Source organism: Suncus etruscus, chromosome 16 (assembly GCF_024139225.1).
Source record: "Suncus etruscus isolate mSunEtr1 chromosome 16, mSunEtr1.pri.cur, whole genome shotgun sequence".
NCBI classification, from domain to species: domain Eukaryota; kingdom Metazoa; phylum Chordata; class Mammalia; order Eulipotyphla; family Soricidae; genus Suncus; species Suncus etruscus.
The window spans coordinates 11,404,184-11,428,476 of NC_064863.1; the positions used below are offsets into that span (position 1 = coordinate 11,404,184).

At 42.4% G+C, this 24,293-nt stretch overlaps 1 protein-coding gene across 1 annotated transcript in view; it reads left to right on the top strand.

Annotated features, from left to right (window-relative positions):
• CC2D2A (coiled-coil and C2 domain containing 2A) overlaps nucleotides 1-24,293 on the top strand; it is a 183,671-nt gene that overhangs the window by 73,901 nt on the left and 85,477 nt on the right. The window contains exons 5-8 of the mRNA XM_049790229.1: nucleotides 174-335; nucleotides 3,787-3,940; nucleotides 22,757-22,845; nucleotides 23,187-23,288. Coding sequence (XP_049646186.1) covers nucleotides 174-335; nucleotides 3,787-3,940; nucleotides 22,757-22,845; nucleotides 23,187-23,288 — 507 coding nt within the window. The remainder of the gene's footprint in view (nucleotides 1-173; nucleotides 336-3,786; nucleotides 3,941-22,756; nucleotides 22,846-23,186; nucleotides 23,289-24,293) is intronic.

Below are 24,293 nucleotides of genomic sequence, written 5' to 3' on the forward strand. Positions count from 1 at the left end.
GTCCTCCTGGGGTTCCCAACAGCTCACCTTTCCCTGAAAAAAAAAATAAGGGGTGAAGAACCAACAGGAGGGTCCCAGGTGGTGGTGGGGGGGTGGTGGATGCAGGTAATTGAGGCCAACAGCCTGCCAGCCTTGGTGGCAGGAGTCTTGAGGGCTCAAAGTTGTCATTGCAGGCCTGGGCGCTAGATGTCAGTGCAGGATCGCAGATTCTGGGGGAGACCCGAATTCCATTCTACTTAGAACCGGGCCCGCCCCAAATTCTGGCCCTGCAAGGATCGCCCTCCTTGGGGAGGAGGGAGGAGCCCCCCCGTTGCTGCGAGGTCGCCCTAGCCCAGGTAAACCAACAGTATTCCCAAGTTTAGGCTTGCTAGGAGGAGTGGGTAGCTGGGAAGGCGAAAAAGGGGGGCCCTGGTGATGGTTGGGAAGGATCTTGGTGCCAGTCCAGGAGGGAGAAAGGGAGGGAGAAGAGGGAGCGCCATCTTGATCCATGTGATGAGACACCCCTAAGAGGGGACCCGGAGAGTTTTGGGGTATCCTCCTGAAGAGGCAAGCCAGCATCCTTGCACTTTGATTTTTGGAGCGGCAGAGACACCCAGGAGGAGATGCTTGGGGAGGGCCGGGTTGGTGTGTGTGTGTGGGGGGTGCTTCTAGACCACGTGGCTGACTGACACCACCTCCCCCTACCCCCCTCATTCATTCATTGAATCTAGTTGAACTCGCTCCAAGCCACAGCAGATTGCAGGGGACCCCTGTAGGCAAGCGGGGTCACTCTCCCCTCTTAACAGCTTTGCTCCCTGCTAGCTAGCAGCAGGAACTCTGCAAGAAACCTCTCCCCGAGAAATCTGTCATCAGAAGATATTGTGAGCAGCCAAAGATAACTTTGTTTCTTTTACAGTATAGCACTTATTAATTATTATATAAATGTATAATATAATATGTAAATATTATATATATTTAGAAATCGAGGTCAAGTTCCTTGACAATTCTGCATCTTTAGAGGACAGGCCCACACCTATTCTTTTATCTTGTTGTTGTTGTTTTGTTTTTGTTTTTTTTTTATATTCATCATTTCTATTTTGACCAAAGTGGATTACAAATCATTCACAGTAGTATTTCAGGTACATAGTGACATTGAATCAGGGGCATTCTCACCACCAATGTTGTCTTCCCTCCATCCCTGTTCCCAGCCTGCATCTCATATCGCCCCTCCTTTGCCTCCCGGGCTGCTACTACAAGTGGTCCCTTCTGTGTCAAGCCTGTTGTTTTGTTTTGTTTTGTTTTGTTTTTGTTTCTTGTTTTGGGGCTACACCCAGAGACGATGCTCAGGACTCTTAACACTCAGTGGCCATTACTGATGGTACTCTAGGGACCATATAAGTTGTCAGAGATGGAACGGGGTTCCACAAACAAGACAAATGCTCGCTCTCTCCTCTGGCTGTAATGTCACTCTGGCCCCCCACATCTTTGTACTGTTTGTTTTCACTGAAAGGCCAGTATCTCTCCACCACAGTCCATAACACTCCCCTCCACCTTATACCCAAGAACCTAGGCTCCTTATTGGTTTCCTGGTGACCATGTTAGGTGACCAGCTAGAATTGAAAATTGATTTCCTTTGTGTTTTATTCCTCTCTTTGTTGCCACTTATGCCCAGGACGATCAGCCACTATTTATTTATGTTTCTCCTGACATTTTGCCTGGCATGATCCCCTCCGATGCTAGCGTTTGTCACTAAGGGCAAGATTTCACTGACGTGTATTTAGCACCCCTTGTTTGAGTCACTCCATGGTCTGGTCTTGGGACACTTGGCTTACGTAGTTCCTTTTCTTGGCTGTTGTAAATAATGCTGCAATCAGCAAATCAGAATCCCTGATCTGGCTTCCAGACTCACTTGAGGAACTTCTTTTCTTTCTGAGGCAGTTGCCTCGGGCCTGCCCAAAACCTTTCCTTGAAACCAGAAAGTCGTTTTGTATATTTGCTGCTTGCTTGTATCTAAGCCACTGGGCTTGGTTCTACCTCTCAAGGAACAAGGCTTAAGGCACTTGCCTTGCAAGTGACCAAAACTGGTGTGATAAATGGCATTGCATATGTACCGCCACCACCATCACCAGCACCCTCAGGAGTGATCTCTGAGCAGAAAGAGAATTCCCTGAGCACTGTCAGGTGTGTCCCCACCAAAGTAATAAGTAACAGGTTCTGTTTATGAATGCCCATTTGAATTCCCAAGATATTCTCTCTCTCTCACTCCCACTCCTTCTCTCTCTCTCTCTCTCTCTCTCTCTCTCTCTCTCTCTCTCTCTCTCCTCCCTCCTTTTTTTTCTTTTTTTGGGGGGTCCCATACCCTGTGATGCTCAGGGGTTACTCTGGCTATGTGCTCAGAAGTTGCTCCTGGCTTGAGGGACCATATGGGATGCTGGGGATTGAACCGAGGTCTGTCCTAGGTTAGTGCATGCAAGGCAAATGCCCTACTACTGTGCCACAGCTCCAGCCCCCTCCCTCCTTTTTAAATTTCTGCATATGTATTCCTTTTAAACTGTGTAATAATTTTTTAACTGGAATCACTGTATTGAGATACACAATTACAAATTTGTTCATAATTGAATTTCAGCCAAGACCATCTCTTTTATTTATTTATTTTTTTGGCATGGCCTTTCTTTTTTTACTTTTTTTAATTCTTTTTTATTTTAACCAAAGTGGATTACAAATCTTTCACAGTAATTTTTTAGGTACATAGTGATATTGAATCAGGGGCACTCCTACCACCAATGTTGTCCTCCCTCCACCCCTGTTCCCAGCATACATCCCACAACCCCCTCCTTTACCACCCTGGTTGCTAGTATAAGTGAAGACCATCTCTTAACTGGGGGTACAGGATCCCTTTCTTACATGCATGTTTCACCACTACCCCACCTCAGCACTCAGCCCCCAATGTCTGGAGATGCACCAGAGTTGATTCTTCACCTGGAATTATCCAGGGACACTCAGCAACTGTTTCCAATGGAACTGGAGACAGAAAGATGGCTGTGACTTTCCTGCTTCTCTTTCCTCCATATTTTTGCAGAGATCCACACACATCTAATACAGTGGCCCTGGGGCCAGAAATATAGCACAGCCAGTATGGCACTTGATTTACACACAGCTGACCCAGAGTCAGCCCTGACATCCCATATGGTCCCCACAAGCACTGCCAGCAGTAATTCCTGAGCACAGTGCTAGGAGTATACCCTGAGCACAACTGGGAATAGGCCAAAAACAAACCAAAAATTTAAATTTAAAAAATATGGGGCCGGGAAGGTGACACTAGAGGTAAGGTGTATGCCTTGCAAGCGCTAGCGTAGGATGGACTGCGGTTCGATCCCCCGGGGTCCCATATGGTCCCCCCAAGCCAGGAGTGATTTCTGAGCGCATAGCCAGGAGTAACCCCTGAGCATCAAATGGGTGTGACCCAAAAACCAAAATAAATAACAGCAGAGGCCATAGAGATAGCATGGAGGTAGGGCATTTGCCTTGCATCCAAAGGACATTGGTTTGAATGCCAGTATCCCATATGGTCCCCCAAGCATGCCAGTAGCGATTTCTGAGCATAGAGGTAGGAGTAACCCCTGAGTGCTGCCGGGTGTGACCCAAGAATATATACATACATATATATATATATACATATATATATATTATAATATACTATATTATTTTGGGATGTTTGATTATTTCCCAAGAAACATCCTAGAGAAACTCAGGGTCAGTCTCACTTCCTGGGGTTCATGCTGACCACCCTTCTGTCCACAACTGCAGCCTGCTGGACCTGGGGACATGGCATCGAAAGAAAAACATCTTGGCAGCCAGCCAGAAGCAGATCTGGAGCTGGAGCCAGAGCCAGAGGCTGAGCCAGGGTCAGGGAACCCCAACACTAGCCTGCTGCAAACGGCCTCTCGGCGAGGCCCACGGAGTAAGTGTGGGGTTCAAGTGCAACTAGCACTAATTCACCCACCTGCACCAGCACAGAGCAATGGGGGTGGGGGAGTTTCTTCTGTGCACATGGATCTTAGCACATGGGCAACCTGCCCTCTGTACTTTCTCTCCAACTCCTAATGGGTATCTAGGAGATAGGGCATGAGTTACAGGACGTACATTTTTTTAAATTTATTTTATTAAAACAGTTGACCTACAGAATCCTTTATAATTGAATTTCAGATATACAATTGTTGAATGGTAGGTTGTGTGTTCCACAGGTCCCCAGAGGGGAAAGGGGAATCCCATACCCCCAATCTAGGTAGGATAGGAGAAGCTGGTCTGGTAGCAATTTCCCACAATAAATAATCCACACAGATAAGGTTTTAGCAGGCAGGAAACTCACACTGCAAGCTGTTCATCCGAAAGCCAGTTGTGAATCCACAAGCCTAGATGGCAGCTTCTCCTCCAGGCCTCCTGAGTAATCTTTACTGAGATCAAAACAAAGACCACCCCCAAGGGGAGGGGAAACAAAACCAAAGGAAACCAATTGAGATACATATGAGGACTAATACAAAGACCTCGATCTATCTACAATGAGTCAGGGCTCTTCCCATCACTAGTGTCAACCTCCCTCCACCAATGGACCCAGAGTGCATCCTATCCCACTATCCTTTGCCCCTGGCTTGCCTGTATAACAGGTGGCTTTGAGTTTAGATTGTTCAAGTTTAATCTCCCTTGATTCTATTATCGTTGACTTTGGCTTGGCTCTTCAGTTCTGTCCTTATTTATTTCCCCACCCATGCATCTGAGACCACTTGGCTCCTGGCCCACAGCCTTTCTTTATTCCTTTCCTCTGGGTTTTATAGAAAAATGCAGGAATACGTGGTAAAATAAAGTAATCCGTAGCCAGGACATACTTCTATAACTTCATAGGCAGCATGCACTAAAGTTGAAATGGTGCATATAATCAAATATGTACAAGTTCAGAGGAGAGTGAACTAAGAAAGCGAGTGTGGGTCAAAGAAAGGGGATGTGGTGTAGATGGGAGATATGGAAGGCAGGAGAGAGCCTGGGGAATCATTTTGCTTCAAGGCCAGGTTTTTCTCTTTGTTCTTCTTTTCTCTTTCTTCCTTTCTCCCCATACCTTCTCTTCCCCCACCTTTCTATCTCCTCTTGCCTTTTCCCCCCTCCTAATTATGCCTCTTCATTGCTTTTTCTGAAACTGCACTAGATGACAGGGGTGTGTTTCATTTTTTAGTGTCTTGTTAGAACATTATTACCCAATCACCGATGAAATAATGCATCTGTTGGAAAAGAGAGGGCTTTAGAAGGGAGTCTCTGAGGAGCAGCCCTGAGAACAACGTGGTTTTCCTCGAAGATCTATAACACGGTTCAATGCACAAAGTCCACTCCCCCTCACATGGCTGCTTTTTTGTTGCATACTCCAAATTATTCAAGTTATTATACAAGTTATACAAGTAAAAACTGTCACTTGTATACATCAACCCAGGTTGACTGCTCAAAGCACTTTAGATATGGCTCAGAAACTCCATGTTTCTTCTTGTTATATTTTTAATTTTTTGCAGTAATATGAGCTTATAAAAGTGTAAGTGTGGGTTTGTTTTAAAGGAACCATGTTAGTATATCATGCCCACCGCTAAAATGCCATTCCATCACCACTGCTCATAGGACCCTCCTCTTCTTAACCTCAGTTTTTTCATCAGTGAAAGGAATTGTGGGGCCGGGAGAGATAGAACAGCGGCATTTGCCTTGCAAGCAGCCGATCCAGGACCAAAGGTGGCTGGTTTGAATCCCGGTGTCCCATATGGTCCCCCGTGCCTGCCAGGAGCTATTTCTGAGCAGACAGCCAGGAGTAACCCCTGAGTATCGCCGGGTGTGACCCAAAAACCAAAAAAAAAAAGAAAAGAAAAAGAAAGGAATTGTGTTCTCTACACATTGATTATTCCTATGCCTTTTTTTTTAAATCTACCACTTATGGGTCAGATCCTCTGGTATTTCTCTTTTAGCCCCTGACTGAACTCCAAGACACTCCAGTTTTATCCGTGTTGTAGCAAAAAGGAAGTACTCCTCTTTGTCCACTGTAAATAATTCTGTAAGATATCTTGTCTTCTTTATGAGTTTTTGGAGGGGACCAGAGAGATAGTACAGCAGGTAGTACAGAGAGATCAGAGAGATAATACAGCCATGTAACTTGTCTGTCTTGGCTTCAATTTCTAGCTCCATATGCTTCCCTGAGAATTTCCAGGAATAATATCTGAGAGAGGCAGGAGTAAGCCCTGAGCACCACCAGCTGGGACCCAAATACTTCCTAAAAAAAAATACAGGTTTTATATTTGTGTGATTTCTTTGGGTACATACTAAGGAATGAAATACTAAATCACATAGTAATTATATTTTTGAATGTTTTGAGAAATCTCATATTGTTTTCCATAAGGGAGTAATCCATTTTTATTCTTACCAGAAATGAATGAAGGTTCTATTTTCTCCACCATTTTTTGTCTTCCTGGTCTTTTTGTAAAAAGAATGGGGTGATACCTTATTATCATTTTGATGTGCATTTCTGGGTAATCAGAGAGATGGATCATTTTTTCATATGCCTCTGAATCTATTTTTCTCCTTTGAAGAAGGGTCTATTCAGCTCTTCTCATTCTTCGATGCTGTTATTTGTTTGGTTGCTGTTGAGTTATGTGAGTGTTTATTATATCTCAGTCTTAGCCCATGTCATCTGGAGCATATATGACTATTTTCTCATTTGCTTTAGAATTTTTATGTATGTGATAGTTCTGTTCACAGTGCAGAAAGATTTTATCCCATTTTTGTTTGGTTTGGTTTTGGTTTGTAGGCCACACCTAGCAGTGCTCAGTGGTTACTCCTGCCTCTGCACTCAAAAATTACTCCTGGCAGTGCTCAGAAGACAATATGGGGTGCTGGGGGTCCAACACAGGTCTGCCATATGCAAAACAAATGCTCTAACCTCTATACTATTGCTGTACTATTGCTCCAGACCCTGGCTTATTCTCACTTTTAAATCTTGCTTTAGTTTTCCTTGTCAATAGCATCATACCACTGAAGACGAACTGAAGCCAATGCTTATATTTTGCCTGTGTTTTCTACAATATAGTTTGTGGCTTCAAGTTTAAGATCTAAGTCCTTAATTCACTCTGACTGAAATTTAGTACTAAACTCATATATCTAGGGTTCTGCTTCTGGAATGGCCCTGGGGATTCCAAATCAGTCTGACTCCTCACCCTGAACCTGCAACCATTTCTCCATCGTACCCCTCCAGGGTTCCATGTGCTGCCAGAAATACTCAGATACTAGCACCCTGGCAGCCAAACAGCTGCCATCTCTGCAGCAATCTATACCCAGAGTCATCCTTACCCTGGTTCACAGCAGCATAAGAGTGTGTAGAAGAAGCAGGACAGCCTATCTGTGGTCAGAAGCAACAGCATTGTGGCTGGAGAGATAGCACAGCAGTAGGGCATTTGCCTTGCATGTTGCCAACCCAGGAGGGACTCAGTTCAATTCCCGGCATCCCATATGGTCCCCCAGCCTGCCGGGGGCGATTTTTGAGTGCTGAACCAGGAGTAACCTCTGAGTGCCACTAGGTGTGATCCAAAAATTAATCAACCAATCAATAAATAATAAAGTTAAAAAAAAAGCAATAGCATCCTTCCATCCCAAATAAAGGAAATGTGTGTACTAAGTGTACTAAGCAGCCATGAGCTCCAATAAACAGATGGGGTGGGAGGGAGAGGCAACATTCCCCAGTGATCCCAATGGCCCCCCATCTCTTCAGGGAGAAACAATCAATACTAAGTACTAAGTAGTTTCTCATGATCATAAAGTTCTTCACTAAGCACATCTGTTTTCTGTTCTTTCCTGCTAGTATATCTGATTAAAGCTTTATTTCTGAGCCAGATTAGTGGGAAAGAATATTGAGGGTCCCACAAGACTGGGTGCAAACAAAACAAAATAGACTTTGAGTTCCAGTCATCCGGTACCGGAGAGGCTGAACCAAAATAGAAGGTATGACAGGTCCAGAGTGAGACACTTAGCAGAAGTGTCCCAGGATCTGGGTGCGAGACATGCCTTGGAGCCCTGCAGTGGGAGCAGGGAAGGAAGGTGCTAATCACAGGGTGGATAAGGAGGAAGGTAGGTAATGGCCAGAAGTTCCCCAATACTGGAAGTTGCTGCCTCAGCCAGGCCTGAGGGAACCAGATTTAGTATAAATAAGTTTCTCTTTCTACCTATGTGTTTGTTCTCTTTGTTAACATTCTATTTCCATGGGGCCGGAGAGATAGCATGGAGGTAGGGCATTTGCCTTGCATGCAGAAGGACGTTGGTTCGAATCCCGGCATCCCATATGGTCCCCCAAGCCTTCCAGGAGTGATTTCTGAGTGTAGAGCCAGGAGTAACCCCTGAGTGCTGCCGGGTGTGACCCTCTCCCCCCCACAAAATTTCTATTTTTATGTCTTAAAAACCATATGAATGAAGCCAGAAAGATTGAGTGTGTGCTTTGCATGCAAGAGACCCGAGTTAAATTCCTGGATCTGCCTGTTCTCCTTTCACCTTGGGGAGGGACGCTGCACAGAACTAGAAATAGCCTCAAAACAAACCAGAAAGTTGAAGAAAAACTCAGTGATGCTTAGAGAAAGGCTGTGGCTCACCTTTATGAGGCAAATGAATCAGGCAGTCTTAGCTTCCTTCTGGTCCTGTGAACCCCAACAGTCTTCTCCTGGACTCATCCCAAGGCCAAGACCCGCCTGGTTGAGAACATTTCTCTCACTCAGAACCCACTTGAATCAATCCAACTAGCCAATCCTAAACCTTTTCTGCTTTTTCCATGGAAATGACAATAAAGGTCATCGCTATGCCTATACCCATCTTCACTCCTAATAATATTCTGAATTTCCCTTTTACCTTAGTGGCATCTGTATCCCGTTCTCTAGGACTCTAAGACCTGAGTCTGTAGGAAACTTCATTTCCCTGATGGCTCCTCTATCCTAGGACCAAACTGCCTGATCCATTCAACAAAGAATACAAAGGATTCCAAACTGTCCTCACTATTATAAAGTCATCTTTCCCCTAGCCTCCTTTACAGAAACTCTTCCATTTTCATCTTTCCATCCAATCTTGGACCAGCATACCTTTTTCTCTATCAGCATTGTATGCATTCAGCAGGTAGGGCATTTGCTTTGCATGCCCACCAGAGGGTTGCAATCACCAGGAGTGATTCCTGAGTGAAGAACCAGGAATAATTCCTGAGCATAGTTGTATGTGGCCCAAAAGCCACATATAATATATATATATATATATATATATATATATATTAATAAATCAAATGCATTAAGATCACCCATATCTGAATTCATAAATTAAGCTCAACGTCCACCTTGCCTGGCTCCACATGAATCAGAATGAGCCTATTTTTACCTTCTTCTTTGCTTTTGGACTCTGCTCTCTTGGCCAAAGCTATATTCAGAGTCTCCTCTACTGAACCCCATTTCATCTCCCAACCCCTGCCTAGAATCTAGGGCCTAGATGGTGGGACAGCCCAGGGTCCATGATTGGTCCTCTTTTCTTTATCAACATGTATTCTCTGGGCAAGACCAAGTTCTATCAATGTATGAGCTGTCCTAGGTTTTATGGCATCTCCAGCCAAACCTCCTCTTAGAGTAAGTCTACTGTCTTCTCATCCTCTGCTACTACACTTCACATAAGACAACTCTCCTGTCTCAGAGCCCACTTGAGGTGCAATTTCTATGTCATAAACCTCACCCAGTGCCTCTGAACTGGTGTGACCATCACCACAATCCAGCTTTAGAACATTCCATCACTCTCACAATTCCTTCTGCTCATTAGTATCTAGTTAATCCCATTTCTGCTCCATCCATAGACAAACACTAATTCATTTTCTACCTCTATAAATGTGCCTTGCTTGGACTTTTTTTTTTATTGTACCATATGTTGGAAGGTGAGAGTTATCTGGCTAACAAGATGTGGTTCCTTGAGATTCATAAATGCTGTAGCACATTTTGATCCGTTCATTGCTGAGTTATATTTTGTCAAATGGATATACTATATTATAGCATGTCTCTTCATTTACTTGTTGATGGAAATTAGTTTAGTTCCAGTTTGTGGCACTTAAGAATTACGCTGCTATGGACACTTGTGTGTATCTTTGTGTAGATATAGGTTTCTCTTGCTCTTGGGAAGAATCCTTGTAGCTAAATCTCTGTGTTATAAGATAAACTTCTATTTCCCTTTATTAGGAATTTTCTCTCTGGTTTTTCATAGTGGTTGCATCGTTTTGCTTTCTTCATAAACCACCAGTTGTTTATAATCTTTTTGCATATCTTCCTAGGATGCTGTCCATTTAATTTTTACTCCTTCCTTTTTTCCTTTCCCCTTCCTTATTTTTTTTGTTGCTGTTGGCATGACAGGGTCAGACATTGGTTGCTGTGCTTGCACACATACTTGGTGGCCATGCACTGGAGGAGCCTCACTTTGTTGTGCCATTTGGTTCCCAAAAGTCAGAATAGGATAGGAGGGGATTGGTGAGTAGAACCCCAACACTTGTGTCACACCTGCAAGGCAGATACTGTTTCATTCATCACTCTGTCCCAGGAGCCCCTGTTCATTCTCATTCTCAGTTGGGTGATTTATCTCACCAAGTTCTAGATACAAGTACTTTATCAGATACACAATTTACAAATATTTTTCTCTCAACAGATGCCTTTTTATTTTCTTAGAGTTAGAGTTAACTCCTTTTTGGGGGGTGTTTTGGGGCCATATCCAGTGATACTCAGGGGATACTCCTGGCTCTGCACTCAGGAATCACTCCTGGTGGGCACAGGGAATCAAACCTGGGTCAACCCCATGCAAAGCAAACACCCTACCCCTCAAGTACTAGCACTTCATCCCTTTTAGAATTATCTTTTAGAAGCAAAGGAGGGACCTGAGAGATATCACAGTGATAGGGCATTTGCCTTGCACACAGCCAACTCAGGACTGACAGTAGTTCGAATCCCAGCATCTCAAATGGTCTCGCTAGTCTGCCAGAAGTGATTTCTGAGTGCAGAGACAGGAGTAAACCCTCAGCGTTACCAGGTGTGATCCAAAATAATAATAATAATAATAATGCAAAGGAGAGCCATTTTGATAGGAGTCAAAATTAATATGTGGGTTTTTTTTCCCCATTATTAGTTCTACTTTGGGGATGGTAACCAAAAATTCTTTTCCCTCCTCAAACTCATTTTCACGTTCCTAGCTCCACATGAGACCCAGCAATCTTACATCATTCGCAGGAGGGAATATCTGTGCAGAATATATACTCTGCAGAATATATACTTACTATTTAATCTGGATCTAGCTCACTGCAGGGCTCCATTCTCAGGGCTTCTATGTGCTTGATCCAGATGTACTCTAGGTGAACACTTCAGCCTCCGGACGATTGTTAAAAAAACAATTAGCTGCAATTGTTCATATCAAAGATGGTCTGTGAGCTGTTGCCAACGTAGAAGCTGCCAAAGATTGGTTGCATTACTTATTGGAGTTAGAGAGGCTGACCCCAAAACTTAAAGCTGAAAAGGAACTGTGTGTGTATAAGGTGCCTTGAAAAGCTCCCGCAGAATTTCTGCATGTTCAGGGAGAGACATGAGCTACCTATAACTCTCATCCTTAGCTGACGTCAATTCTCTGCTTTCTCCTTATAGGAGTGGAAATATTTTCAAGTCAAATAGTTAGCAAGATATACCCCTCTTATAAAAGAGCAAAAAGTTTTGTTTGTAAAATGGGTAAAAGGGGGCTGTGTAAAATCACTCCTACACACCATATCTCCAACCCCAAGTGAACAAATCTGAATCAGGGTCAAGCATGAAATAATCCAAACCAGGCTGAGGGTGAAACATGTGTAGTCTGGCAGTCTTCTACCTCATATGGAGAGCAAGCTGCCTGCCAGAACTGCCATTTTTTTGAGAACAGAGACCACCCCTGGGTGGGGCAGTAAGGACAGATAGTTCAGGCTATCCTGACCAGATTTACAAATAAGACAATCTCTGTTATAAACAAGTTATAAACAAACATACAAAGGGGCCATGGATAATCTTTGTTTTAGGTGAAATAAGGTGTAACCTAATAGGGCAGTAGTGATAGCTAAGCAGGTAGGGTGTTTGCCTTGCATGTGGCCTACCTGGGGCCAACCAGTTCAATCCTTGGCATCCCATATGGTCCCCTGAACCTGCCAGGAACAATTTCTGAGAGCAGAGTGCACTTCCAGGTGTGGCCCATAAAACAAAAATAAAAATAAAAAATTTAAATGGGTAAAAGACTTGAATGGCATTTCTCCAAAGAAAATAGCTAAACAGCCAAATATATATGAAAATTGAAGCCATGATTCCCTAACTCTTGACCTCTCTCACTAAATTGATTATAATCAAAAAATTAGGTAATAACAAGAGTTGATGAAGATGTAACCAAATTGGAAACCTTGTATTTGCTCACAACAATAAGCAATGATATAGATATTTGCAGGACATTTTTTGGTAGCTCCACAAAAACATTTTTTGTTTTGTTTAATTTGTTTTTGGGGGCCACACCCTGTGATGCTCAGGGGTTACTCCTGGCTTTGTGCTCAGAAATCACTCCTGGCTCAGGAGACCATATGAGATTCAGGGGATCAAACCCATCTCTGTCCTGGTTCAGCCTCGTGCAAGGCAAATGCCCTACCTCTGTGCTACCACTCTGGCCCCAATTCCACAAAAACCGTAAAACAAATGATAAAAATGTGAAAGTTAGCATTGGACCCAACCATTCAACAATTAAGTCTATACCCAGGAGAAGTAGCCCATACAACAACATGTGGAAAAATGTTTATAGCACACTTTTCCAAAGTAACCCCAAAGTCAAAACAATCCAAAAGTCCATTCACTAGTGAATGGATAAATAAAAACTACTAGATTTCATGCTTTGAAGGCATGAACTTTATAGTGTCTTGAATTCTATCTCAATAAAGCTTTTTAAAGAGAAAACTGGGAAAGGTATCAGCATTCTGAATCACATCAACTTGGGGATGTGAGGTGAAAAAGCTAAAAAAATGATATCATAATGCTGGTTATATTAGAGGATGGTCATGCTTAATAGATGTATATATAACATAGAAAGAGTGGTTGAGGGGAAATAGAATCCTACCATTATATACAGACTATAATGAGGGAGAAGTGGGGTACAATAATGAGCATGGGAGACAGGCAAAAGGATAGAGAATATCAAGACCTGAAAGCCATTTGCAGACTTGAGGCTGGTGAAACTTTGGGTTTGATGAATTGGTTCAGTCAAACCTGAGCCAGCCTGATCCCTATGGTCTCTGATGAATAACATCACATCATCAAGAAAATCTAAATTTCATACTAAACGTGATTTTTTTCCCTTGCAGAACATCCTGGAATTTCTCTTTGCTCTAAGTTCCTTCATACCCCTAAATCAAAGCTGTTCATTTTGAAAATCATTTTCATCATGCTCTTTGCTTTTGATGCTCTGGAAACCTGGTCATGCCAGGTTTCCTTCGCTGTGTTCAAGTAATTTTCTGAACATGCCTCTTTATGTCAACGTGGAATAATCTTCCTGCTGGAAGCTGGCAGAATCCATCTCCCCTGAGTAGGGAAAGCAGGGCCAGTGTGGGCTCCCTAACTGCTGAGTAATGGAGTGAAGTCACTGATGATAAAATTAGGAGGTGAAAGGCTTATGAAGGTCGCTTTACTATTTCCAGCTGTTTCCAGAGATGTTTACGTGTTCTCCCAAGATAAAAATGGAAATTTTAATCCCTGTTATCAGATGGAGCTTAACTATCCACAAAACTCTCCTCCATGTTGATTACATTATACTATTATCTTGAAAAGACAATTCATTGTTGTCATCTTATTTCATCCAGGAGAGGATTCTAATGATTTTGTTTGAAAGTCCTCTCGAAAGATAAAAGGACTGCATACTCTCATGGTTCTTCTTCATTTCCCTTCAGTGGTTTATTACCATACAACCTTTCAGCACAAAAGTTGCCAAACATTGCAAGTTTAGTACCTTGAAGCAGAGGAAATGACCATGTCACCAGCTAGCTATGAGCATCACATACATAATTCTTTCTACTTCTATCCTCTGTCTTTTATCATGCAAACTTTTTCTTTTCTTTTCTTTTAATTAGGCAAGAACCACTTTTTCTGTTTGGAAAATGTTCAAGGTTTATTAAAAGGAAAGCTAAATATGCCTCATTTAAAAGAGGTAAATTATCTTCTCTTTCCTACCTTTATCTAGTGAACTTTAGATGGCCGTCTATTTCAAATAAATTGGAAAAGGCAAATCTTGGCTCTTTTCTTGTTGTGGAAAAGAGTTAAATAGGGACTGTGCTGTTTCCTGTTTCAGGAAATGCATTATTGACTTCTGGTGCAGAAGCAAGGAATTCAATAAATATGGGTGTTAACCAATAACAATATGAATATATGTGTTTAAATTTTGCATCCTGGCGGGAGAGATAGCAGAGTGGTAGGGCATTTGCCTTGCATTTGCCAATCCAGGATGAACAATGGTTCAAATCCTGACATCCCATATGGACCCCTGTGCCTGCCAGGAACAATTTCTGAGTGCAGAGCCAGGAGTAACCCCTGAGCACCACCAAAACAAAACAAAAACGAAACAAAACGGAAATCTGAAAGCTGGTTGGTAGAACCAATGGGAAATCCTGTGTGTGGCCCAGAAACCAAAAGAGCAACTTCAGAAATGAACTTGAACTTCAGTCCTTCCAACCCTGTCAGTCTTGCCTTTCGGTAACTATAGAACAGGAGATATAGGAGAAGCCTGACTGTCCCACACTTTAACTCAGAGAGACCAGGCACAAATTGGATCAATGTGTCATTGCCTAAAGATGAGGAAACCTGCAAACCTATCGAAAGCAGGTGTCTTGCCTGCCAGCCATGCCACTTTCCCCAGCCCTCTCTCTCCACTTCCCCTCTTTCTTCCATCAGAACCTTCCCTTCTGCATTCTCACCTCAGAGCAGCTTTCTCAGGGGTCCATCCTCCCTCAGTAGGACATTCTTTTCTTTCAGACCAGTGCCCTGACCTTGTCACACATTTCCATTTTCTTCTAGCTCCTCATAGGTGTTCCCTCTTCCATCAGAGAGTGCTCCATCTCCAATCAGTTTCTCGATAATTCCCCATCTGCCTTTTCCTCTTTTCTTTCAGAGTGCCCATCTTCTCCCTAAGGCTCTTGGACAAACCTCAGACATCCTCTTCTTTCTCTTGGTGGTGGTAATGGTGGTGGTAGGGAACGTGGATCATCATAGGGAAGAGGCCTTTGGATTGATCCTCATACTGCCTTTTAATTAGATGTCTCTTGATTGGTTCCTTTGGTTTTCTTTTTTTTTTTTTTTTTTGTAGACTCTACTTTTATCTACCAATTATCACATTTAATCATAGTATTCTCTCTCTCTCTCTCTCTCTCACACACACACACACACACACACACACACACACAGCCACATCCCATCCTCCATGGTGATAATCTTTTTTTTTTTTTTAATGCATAATTTTTTTTTTATTTAAACACCTTGATTACATACATGATTGTGTTTGGGTTTCAGTCATAAAAGGAACACCACCCATCACCAGTGCAACATTCCCATCACCCAAGTCCCAAATCTCCCTCCTCCCCACCCAACCCCCGCCTGTACCCTAAACAGGCTCTACATTTCCCTCATACATTCTCAATATTAGGACAGTTCAAAATGTAGTTATTTCTCTAACTAAACTCATCACTCTTTGTGGTGAGCTTCCTGAGGTGAGCTGGAACTTCCAGCTCTTTTCCTTTTGTGTCTGAAAATTATTATTACAAGGGTGTCTTTCATTTTTCTTAAAACCCATAGATGAGTGAGACCATTCTGCGTTTTTCTCTCTCTCTCTGACTTATTTCACTCAGCATAATAGATTCCATGTACATCCATGTATAGGAAAATTTCATGACTTCATCTCTCCTGACAGCTGCATAATATTCCATTGTGTATATGTACCACAGTTTCTTTAGCCATTCGTCTGTTGAAGGGCATCTTGGTTGTTTCCAGAGTCTTGCTATGGTAAATAGAGCTGCAATGAATATAGGTGTAAGGAAGGGGTTTTTGTATTGTATTTTTGTGTTCCTAGGGTATATTCCTAGGAGTGGTATAGCTGGATCGTATGGGAGCTCGATTTCCAGTTTTTGGAGGAATCTCCATATCGCTTTCCATAAAGGTTGAACTAGACAGCATTCCCACCAGCAGTGGATAAGAGTTCCTTTCTCTCCACATCCCCGCCAACACTGTTTATTCTCATTCTTTGTGATGTGTGCCATTCTCTGGGGTGTGAGGTGGTATCTCATCGTTGTTTTGATTTGCATCTCCCTGATGATTAGTGATGTGGAACATTTTTTCATGTGTCTTTTGGCCATGTGTATTTCTTCTTTGTCAAAGTGTCTGTTCATTTCTTCTCCCCATTTTTTGATGGGGTTAGATGTTTTTTTCTTGTAAAGTTCTGTCAGTGCCTTGTATATTTTGGAGATTAGCCCCTTATCTGATGGGTATTGGGTGAATAGTTTCTCCCACTCAGTGGGTGGCTCTTGTATCCTGGGCACTATTTCCTTTGAGGTGCAGAAGCTTCTCAGCTTAATATATTCCCATCTGTTAATCTCTGCTTTCACTTGCTTGGAGAGTGCAGTTTCCTCCTTGAAGATGCCTGTAATGTCCTGTAGTGTTTTGCCTATGTGCTGTTCTATATATCTTATGGTTTTGGGGCTGATATCGAGGTCTTTAATCCATTTGGATTTTACCTTTGTACATGATGTTAGCTGGGGGTCTAAGTTTAATTTTTTGCAAGTGGCTATCCAATTGTGCCAACACCACTTGTTGAAGAGGCTTTCCCTGCTCCATTTAGGATTTCCTGCTCCTTTATCAAAAATTAGATGGTTGTATCTCTGGGGAACATTTTCTGAGTATTCAAGCCTATTCCACTGATCTGAGGACCTATCCTTATTCCAATACCATGCTGTTTTGATAACTGTTGCTTTGTAGTACAGTTTAAAGTTGGGAAAAGTAATTCCTCCCATATTCTTTTTCCCAATGATTGCTTTAGCTATTCGAGGGTGTTTATTGTTCCAAATGAATTTCAAAAGTGTCTGATCCACTTCTTTGAAGAATGTCATGGGTATCTTTAGAGGGATGGCATTAAATCTGTATAATGCCTTGGGGAGTATTGCCATTTTGATGATGTTAATCCTGCCAATCCATGAGCAGGGTATGTGTTTCCATTTCCGTGTGTCCTCTCTTATTTCTTGGAGCAGAGTTTTATAGTTTTCTTTGTATAGGTCCTTCACATATTTAGTCAAGTTGATTCCAAGATATTTGAGTTTGTGTGGTACTATTGTGAATGGGGTTGTTTTCTTAATGTCCATTTCATCCTTATTACTATTGGTATATAGAAAGGCCATTGATTTTTGTGTGTTAATTTTGTAGCCTGCCACCTTGCTATATGAGTCTATTGTTTCTAGAAGCTTTTTGATAGAGTCTTTAGGGTTTTCTAAGTAGAGTATCATGTCATCTGCAAACAGTGAGAGCTTGACTTCTTCCTTTCCTATCTGGATTCCCTTGATATCCTTTTCTTGCCTAATCGCTATAGCAAGTACTTCCAGTGCTATGTTGAATAGGAGTGGTGAGAGAGGACAGCCTTGTCTTGTGCCAGAATTTAGAGGGAAGGCTTTCAGTTTTTCTCCATTGAGGATAATATTTGCCACTGGCTTGTGGTAGATGGCCTTCACTATATTGAGAAAGGTTCCCTCCATTCCCATCTTGCTGAGAGTTTTGATCAAGAATGGGTGTTGGACCTTATCAAATGCTTTCTCTGCATCTATTGATATGATCATGTGGTTTTTATTTTTCTTGTTATTGATGTTGTGTATTATGTTGATAGATTTACGGATGTTAAACCAGCCTTGCATTCCTGGGATGAAACCTACTTGATCGTAGTGGATGATCTTCTTAACGAGGCATTGAATCCTATTTGCCAGGATTTTGTTGAGGATCTTTGCATCTGCATTCATCAGTGATATTGGTCTGTAATTTTCTTTTTTGGTAGCGTCTCTGTCTGGTTTAGGTATCAAGGTGATGTTGGCTTCATAAAAGCTATTTGGAAGTGTTTCTGTTTGTTCAATTTCATGAAAGAGTCTTGCCAAGATTGGCAGTAGTTCCTCTTGGAAAGTTTGATAGAATTCATTAGTGAATCCATCTGGACCTGGGCTTTTGTTTTTCGGCAGACATTTGATTACTGTTTTAATTTCATCAATGGTGATGGGGGTGTTTAGATATGCTACATCCTCTTCCTTCAACCGTGGAAGATTATAAGAGTCCAAGAATTTATCCATTTCTTCCAGGTTCTCATTTTTAGTGGCGTAGAGTTTTTCAAAGTAGTTTCTGATTACCCTTTGAATCTCTGTCATATCAGTAGTGATCTCTCCTTTTTCATTCCTGATACGAGTTATCAAGTTTCTCTCTCTCTCTTTGTTAGGTTTGCCAGTGGTCTATCAATCTTGTTTATTTTTTCAAAGAACCAACTTCTGCTTTCGTTGATCTTTCGAATTGTTTTTTGAGTTTCCACTTCGTTGATTTCTGCTCTCAGCTTTGTTATTTCCTTCTGTCTTCCTATTCTTGGGTCCTTTTGTTGAGCTTTTTCTAGTTCTATTAGCTGTGTCATTAAGCTACTCAGGTAAGCTCCTTCTTCCTTCCTGATGTGTGCTTGCAAAGCTATAAATTTTCCTCTCAGTACTGCTTTTGCTGTGTCCCATAAGTTCTGAGAGTTTGTGTCTTTATTGTCATTTGTTTCCAGGAACCTTTTTATTTCCTCCTTGATTTCATCTCGGACCCACTGGTTATTGAGCATGAGGCTGTTTAACTTCCAGGTGTTAAAGTGTTTCTTCTGAGTCCCTTTGGAGTTCACAAATAATTTCAGAGCCTTGTGGTCAGCGAAGGTAGTCTGCAAAATTTCTATCCTCTTGATCTTATGGAGGTATGTTTTATGTGCCAGCATGTAGTCTATCCTGGAGAATGTCCCATGTACATTGGAGAAGAATGTGTATCCAGGTTTCTGGGGATGGAGTGTCCTATATATATCCACTAGGCCTCTTTCTTCCATTTCTCTCCTCAGGTCTAGTATATTCTTGTTGGGTTTCAGTCTGGTTGACCTGTCCAGTGTTGACAAAGCCGTGTTAAGGTCCCCCACAATTATTGTGTTGTTGTTGATATTATTTTTCAGATTTGTCAACAGTTGTATTAAATATTTTGCTGGCCCCTCATTCGGTGCATATATGTTTAGGAGAGTGAATTCTTCCTGCTTCACGTACCCCTTGATTAATATAAAATGTCCGTCTTTGTCCCTTACAACCTTCCTGAGTATAAAGTTTGCATTATCTGATATTAGTATGGCCACTCCAGCTTTTTTATGGGTGTTGTTTGCTTGGATAACTTTTCTCCAGCCTTTTATTTTGAGTCTATGTTTGTTCTGACTATTCAGGTGCGTTTCTTGTAGGCAGCAGAAGGTTGGATTGAGTTTTTTGATCCATTTAGCCACTCTGTGTCTCTTAACTGGTGCATTTAGTCCATTGACGTTGAGAGAAAGAATTGTCCTGGGATTTAACGCCATCTTTATTTCAAAATTTGGTGTGTCTTTTGGGTAGTCTTGTCTTAGATTAGGTCTTTCAGTTTTTCTCTTAAGACTGGTTTTGTGTCTGTGAAGTTTCTGAGCTGTTTTTTGTCTGTGAAACCATGTATTCTTCCATCAAACCGGAAAGTGAGTTTTGCTGGGTATAGTATTCTGGGTGAAGCATTCATTTCATTCAGTCTTGTCACAATATCCCACCACTGCTTTCTGGCATTGAGCGTTTCTGGTGACAGGTCTGCTGTAAATCTCAGGGAAGCTTGCTTGAACATGATTTCCCCTTTTGATCTTGCTGTTTTCAGAATTCTGTCTCTATCTGTGGGATTTGTCATTGTGACTAGGATGTGTCTTGGGGTGGTTTTTCTGGGGTCTCTTTTGGTTGGTACTCTTCGGGCATGCAGGATTTGATCACATATATTCTTTAGCTCTGGAAGTTTCTCTTTAATGATGTTCTTGACCATTGATTCTTCCTGGAAATTTTCTTCCTGGGTCTCTGGGACTCCAATGATTCTTAAGTTGTTTCTGTTGATCTTATCATAGACTTCTATTTTCGTCTGTTCCCATTCTTTGACTAATTTTTCCATTGTCTGCTCATTTGCTTTAAGTTTTTTGTCCAATCTCTCCTGCTGTATGGAATTGTTATGTATCTCATCTTCCACAGCACCAAGTCTATTCTCAGCTTCTGATACCCTGTCCCAGAGCTTATCCATTTTGTCATTCACTTCGTTTACTGACTTTTTCAGTCCTGTTAGTTGACATGTTATTTCAGTTTGGAGTTTTGTCATTTCTGCCTTCATATTTTCTTGGTTCTTATTAGTGTTCTGTTCAACTCGATCCATGGTTTCTTGGAGTCTGTTGAGCACCTTCCATATTGCTAGTCTAAAGTCCTTATCTGAGAGGTTGATTAGTTGTTCAGTCATTATCTGGTCCTCAGAATTGTCATCTTCATTCTCTATGTCTGATGCTGGCCTGCGTTGTTTCCCCATTGTCACACTTGTATTGTGGGTTTTTCTACGTGTTGTGGTGGTATTCATTGTCTATATGATGTAGGCAGCACACTCCTCTGGCTCCTCCCTTTCTGGATGGGCTGACTTGCCTCTAAGGGAGGGGAGTCCTCCGTGGATGAAGCCTCACACTGGGTCAAATCTTAGGCCCGAGCATGCAACAGAGAAGACAGTCCAGAGAGAAATGTTTGCTTCTGTGATATAGCGCCGTTCTTAGTGTGATTTTTCCTTCTTGTTGCAATGGAGTTCTTTCCTTAGAAAGAGTGCACGGCCGCGTAGCCCGTGCTCCTCTGAGCCTCTTTTTGCCCCACTCGCAAGAGTTTCACGCAAGAGGACAGTAGACAGACATAGACAGGTCACACTCACAGTCTTTCACAGCTGAGCCCCACTGGGCCGGTGTACTTTTGCGGATTTTCCCCGCCTGGTGTCACACACAGGGAGCCAGCTTTTGCCTCCTTTGGTTTTCTTAAAAAGCCTCCTCATATGGTTCTTTCCCTCTCCTTGGGGGTGGGCTTGGTTTATCCCAATAAAAGCTACGCAGGGGGCCTGGAGGGGCGGCTGACATTCTTGGCTCATGGTTCCATGTGGTGGAGCAACTGGCTTGGGGATGAAGAGCTTGCCGTGTGAGTTTCTGGCCTGCTATCCCTTCCCAACTGTGCATGGATTAATTCTTGCTTTGGAATTGAATCGCTGCTGGACCTGCTTCTCTTGTCCTACCCTGACTTGGGGAAAGGGAATCCCTCTCCCTCTCTGGGAATTGTGGAACGAATAATCCACCATTTCACAGCTGGGGGCCGGTGTGATAGTACAACAGGCCTTTTCCTTGCATGCAGTTGACCTGGGATGGACCTGGGTTTGATCCCTGACATCCTCTATGGTCCCTGAGCCTGCCCGGAGCTAATTCTGAGCACAGAGTCAGGTGTAATCCCAGGTGTGGCCCAAGACCAAAAAAAAAAAAAAAAAGGCAAGGGACATTAGAGAAGCGTTCGCCTCCCCACTTGGCCCACTGCAATCTTCCCAGAGAAGGAGTGGGGCACATTAGGTCAGGAGGAAGTCTGCAGAAGCTCAGGAGGGCATGAACCTTCAAGACCCTGACAACCCTGCAGAGGCAGTCATGGGAGGAAACACTGTGAGGATGATGTGTGGGAGCATATCCCTAGCCCCTATATGTAGGGGAGACACATTTCTTAAGCTGCAGAAAGAAATGTTAGCCCAGTCCTACGCCCAGATGTCCCAGACTTATTGCCTGATCCTCACAGAGAGGAATTGGATGAAAGAGAATTGTATCCAGAGTAAAGAAAGAGGGAAGAGTAGAGAAGGGAAGAGAGCAGAAGGAAGGGGAGAAGCAGGGTAGGAGAGGGGGAGGAAAAGGAGAAGTGGGATCAGAGGAAGGAAGGAAGGAAGGAAGGAAGGAAGGAAGGAAGGAAGGAAGGAAGGAAGGAAGGAAGGAAGGAAGGAAGGAAGGAAGGAATAGAGGGAGAAGAAGGAAGAAGTGAGGATGAGGCAAGAAGGGAGAAAAGGGGGAGGGGGAAAAGAGGAAGGAGGGGAAGAGAAAGGGGGAAAGGAGAGATAAGGGGAGGAGGGAAGGGAAAGAAGAGGGGAGGAAGGAAGAAGGAAGAAGGGAAGAGAAGGAGAGAAAGAAAGGAAGGAAGGGAAGACAAGAGGAGGGAGAGGAAGTGAGGAAATGTCTTTCAGTTGAGGTGTGGGCAACCCCTACATTGATGGTACCACAAAAAAAGCAAAAGCAACATGGCTATAGTCAAGTGGGTGGGAGACCCCAAGGTAGGATTGATCCTCTCCTTGAGTCTTGGGTGAGTCATTTGAACATTCTAGTGGGATTCAGGCTTTTTATTATGGTCTCAAGGCAGCCAAGTCATGTACCCATAGGCCAAATGAAACTGGTCAGCATTAGCTCATGATTGTTTATTATTTCAGTTTCTACAGTTGTAAAATAAAATAAAATTTTCTTTTTTTACATATATATATTCTTTCTCTACTTTCTCCTTTGGAAGAAAAATAGGGGTCTAAAGTCTTTGTGTGTGTGTGTTTATTTATTTTTTTAGGCTTACCTCCAATCCAGTCAGCATCCAGAACAGGCTTTGCAGAATTTGCCATGCGGGAACGTATGAGGGAAAAATTACAGGCTGCAAGGGTGAGAGCAAACACCTGACTATTTTGTTCCTTGCTGATTGCAGCTTTTCAGGGCTTCTCTGCTTTGCTTTGTTTGTTCAGGACTCTGCATTTGAATATCATTAAATTTGGGTTTCCAGTTTTAAATATTAATGTACTGTTTAATATTAATATTGGCTCTGATGAATATCAGAGTTGAACTTCATGTCTTTTGTTTTTCTGTAAATCTCTCACCGACTTTTACTCTTATAGGACTGTATGTATTTTTTTTAATGTGAATGATTTTCTCCTGGGTCATGATGAATGAGATGCTGGGCACATTCTTGATATTTCAGAGCAATCATTTTCTGTTCATCTTTTCAGTCCAAAGCAGAAAGTGCATTGCTGCAAGAAATTCCCAAGCCTCCCCCCAGGCGCCTGAGAAGTCCCATTGCGAAAGAAGCAGAGACTGAGTTTGGCACTGAGGTGAGAAACCCAAGTGGATCAAAGACAATGAAATCAAATATAAAATCTCCAGCCACACTTTTAAAATAGAACAGAGCAATGCAGGAGTGTTCAACGCTTGGTCATCACTGTTGCAGTACTGTTCACAAACTCAGGGTCTGATCTGCTACCAAGTGCTTTTCCCTATGGTGTCACATGCCATTCTCCGAACACTAGTGGGCAAATCCTATTTTCCCTCATATTTAATATATGAGAAGATTGAGACACAGAGTGACTTCCGGCCCATAGGACGTGTATGTGAATGAGCCAAAATTGTTGCCAGTCTTAGTTATGGATCATATCCTTGGATCCTGATTAACTGCTGAAAGTCAAGAAGTGGGTAGAAAAAGCAGAGACCAATGGTGGAAGGCCTGGAATGTTAACTGCAATCAAAGACACAGGGAAAATGGTATTATCTGAGCCTTAATACCATCCTTGTGAAGTATTCACACATTATTTTTTAATATACTAAAGTCTCACTTGCTGTGTATTCTTGAGATTTACAACCATCATATGCATAGATGTCTAAGGCCAAGGCTTACCTCTATGGCCAATTCTCCTGGATAAGTAGCTGAGCTTTTGGGTTGTTTTCCATGTCTGCAGACCCATTAGGGGGATTCTGGGATATATAGATACACAATGCCTTATTAAGCCAGTTTTATATTAGGTTTAGGCTTTGCATAATCTTAGAAAACTTAGAGCATGCACTAAATCTGATCTCGACTTGTTTTCATTGCTTATCTTCAACACTAAGAAAGGATACTTATTTATCTGTACAGGATAGTAATTCATTTACTTTTATCTCATCCTCAGAATCCACATTTAAAATTCTACAGCTGTTCACAGCAAATAAAAACTCCTGGACTTGCTTTGCTGAGTGGACTTTACTCAGGAACAGAGCATTAACATTGACAAAGATTGTTGGGGAGGGTACTGTTGAACTTTAATACTTCGAGTAAGAAAATGAAAGAAAATCATAGGCTTTTC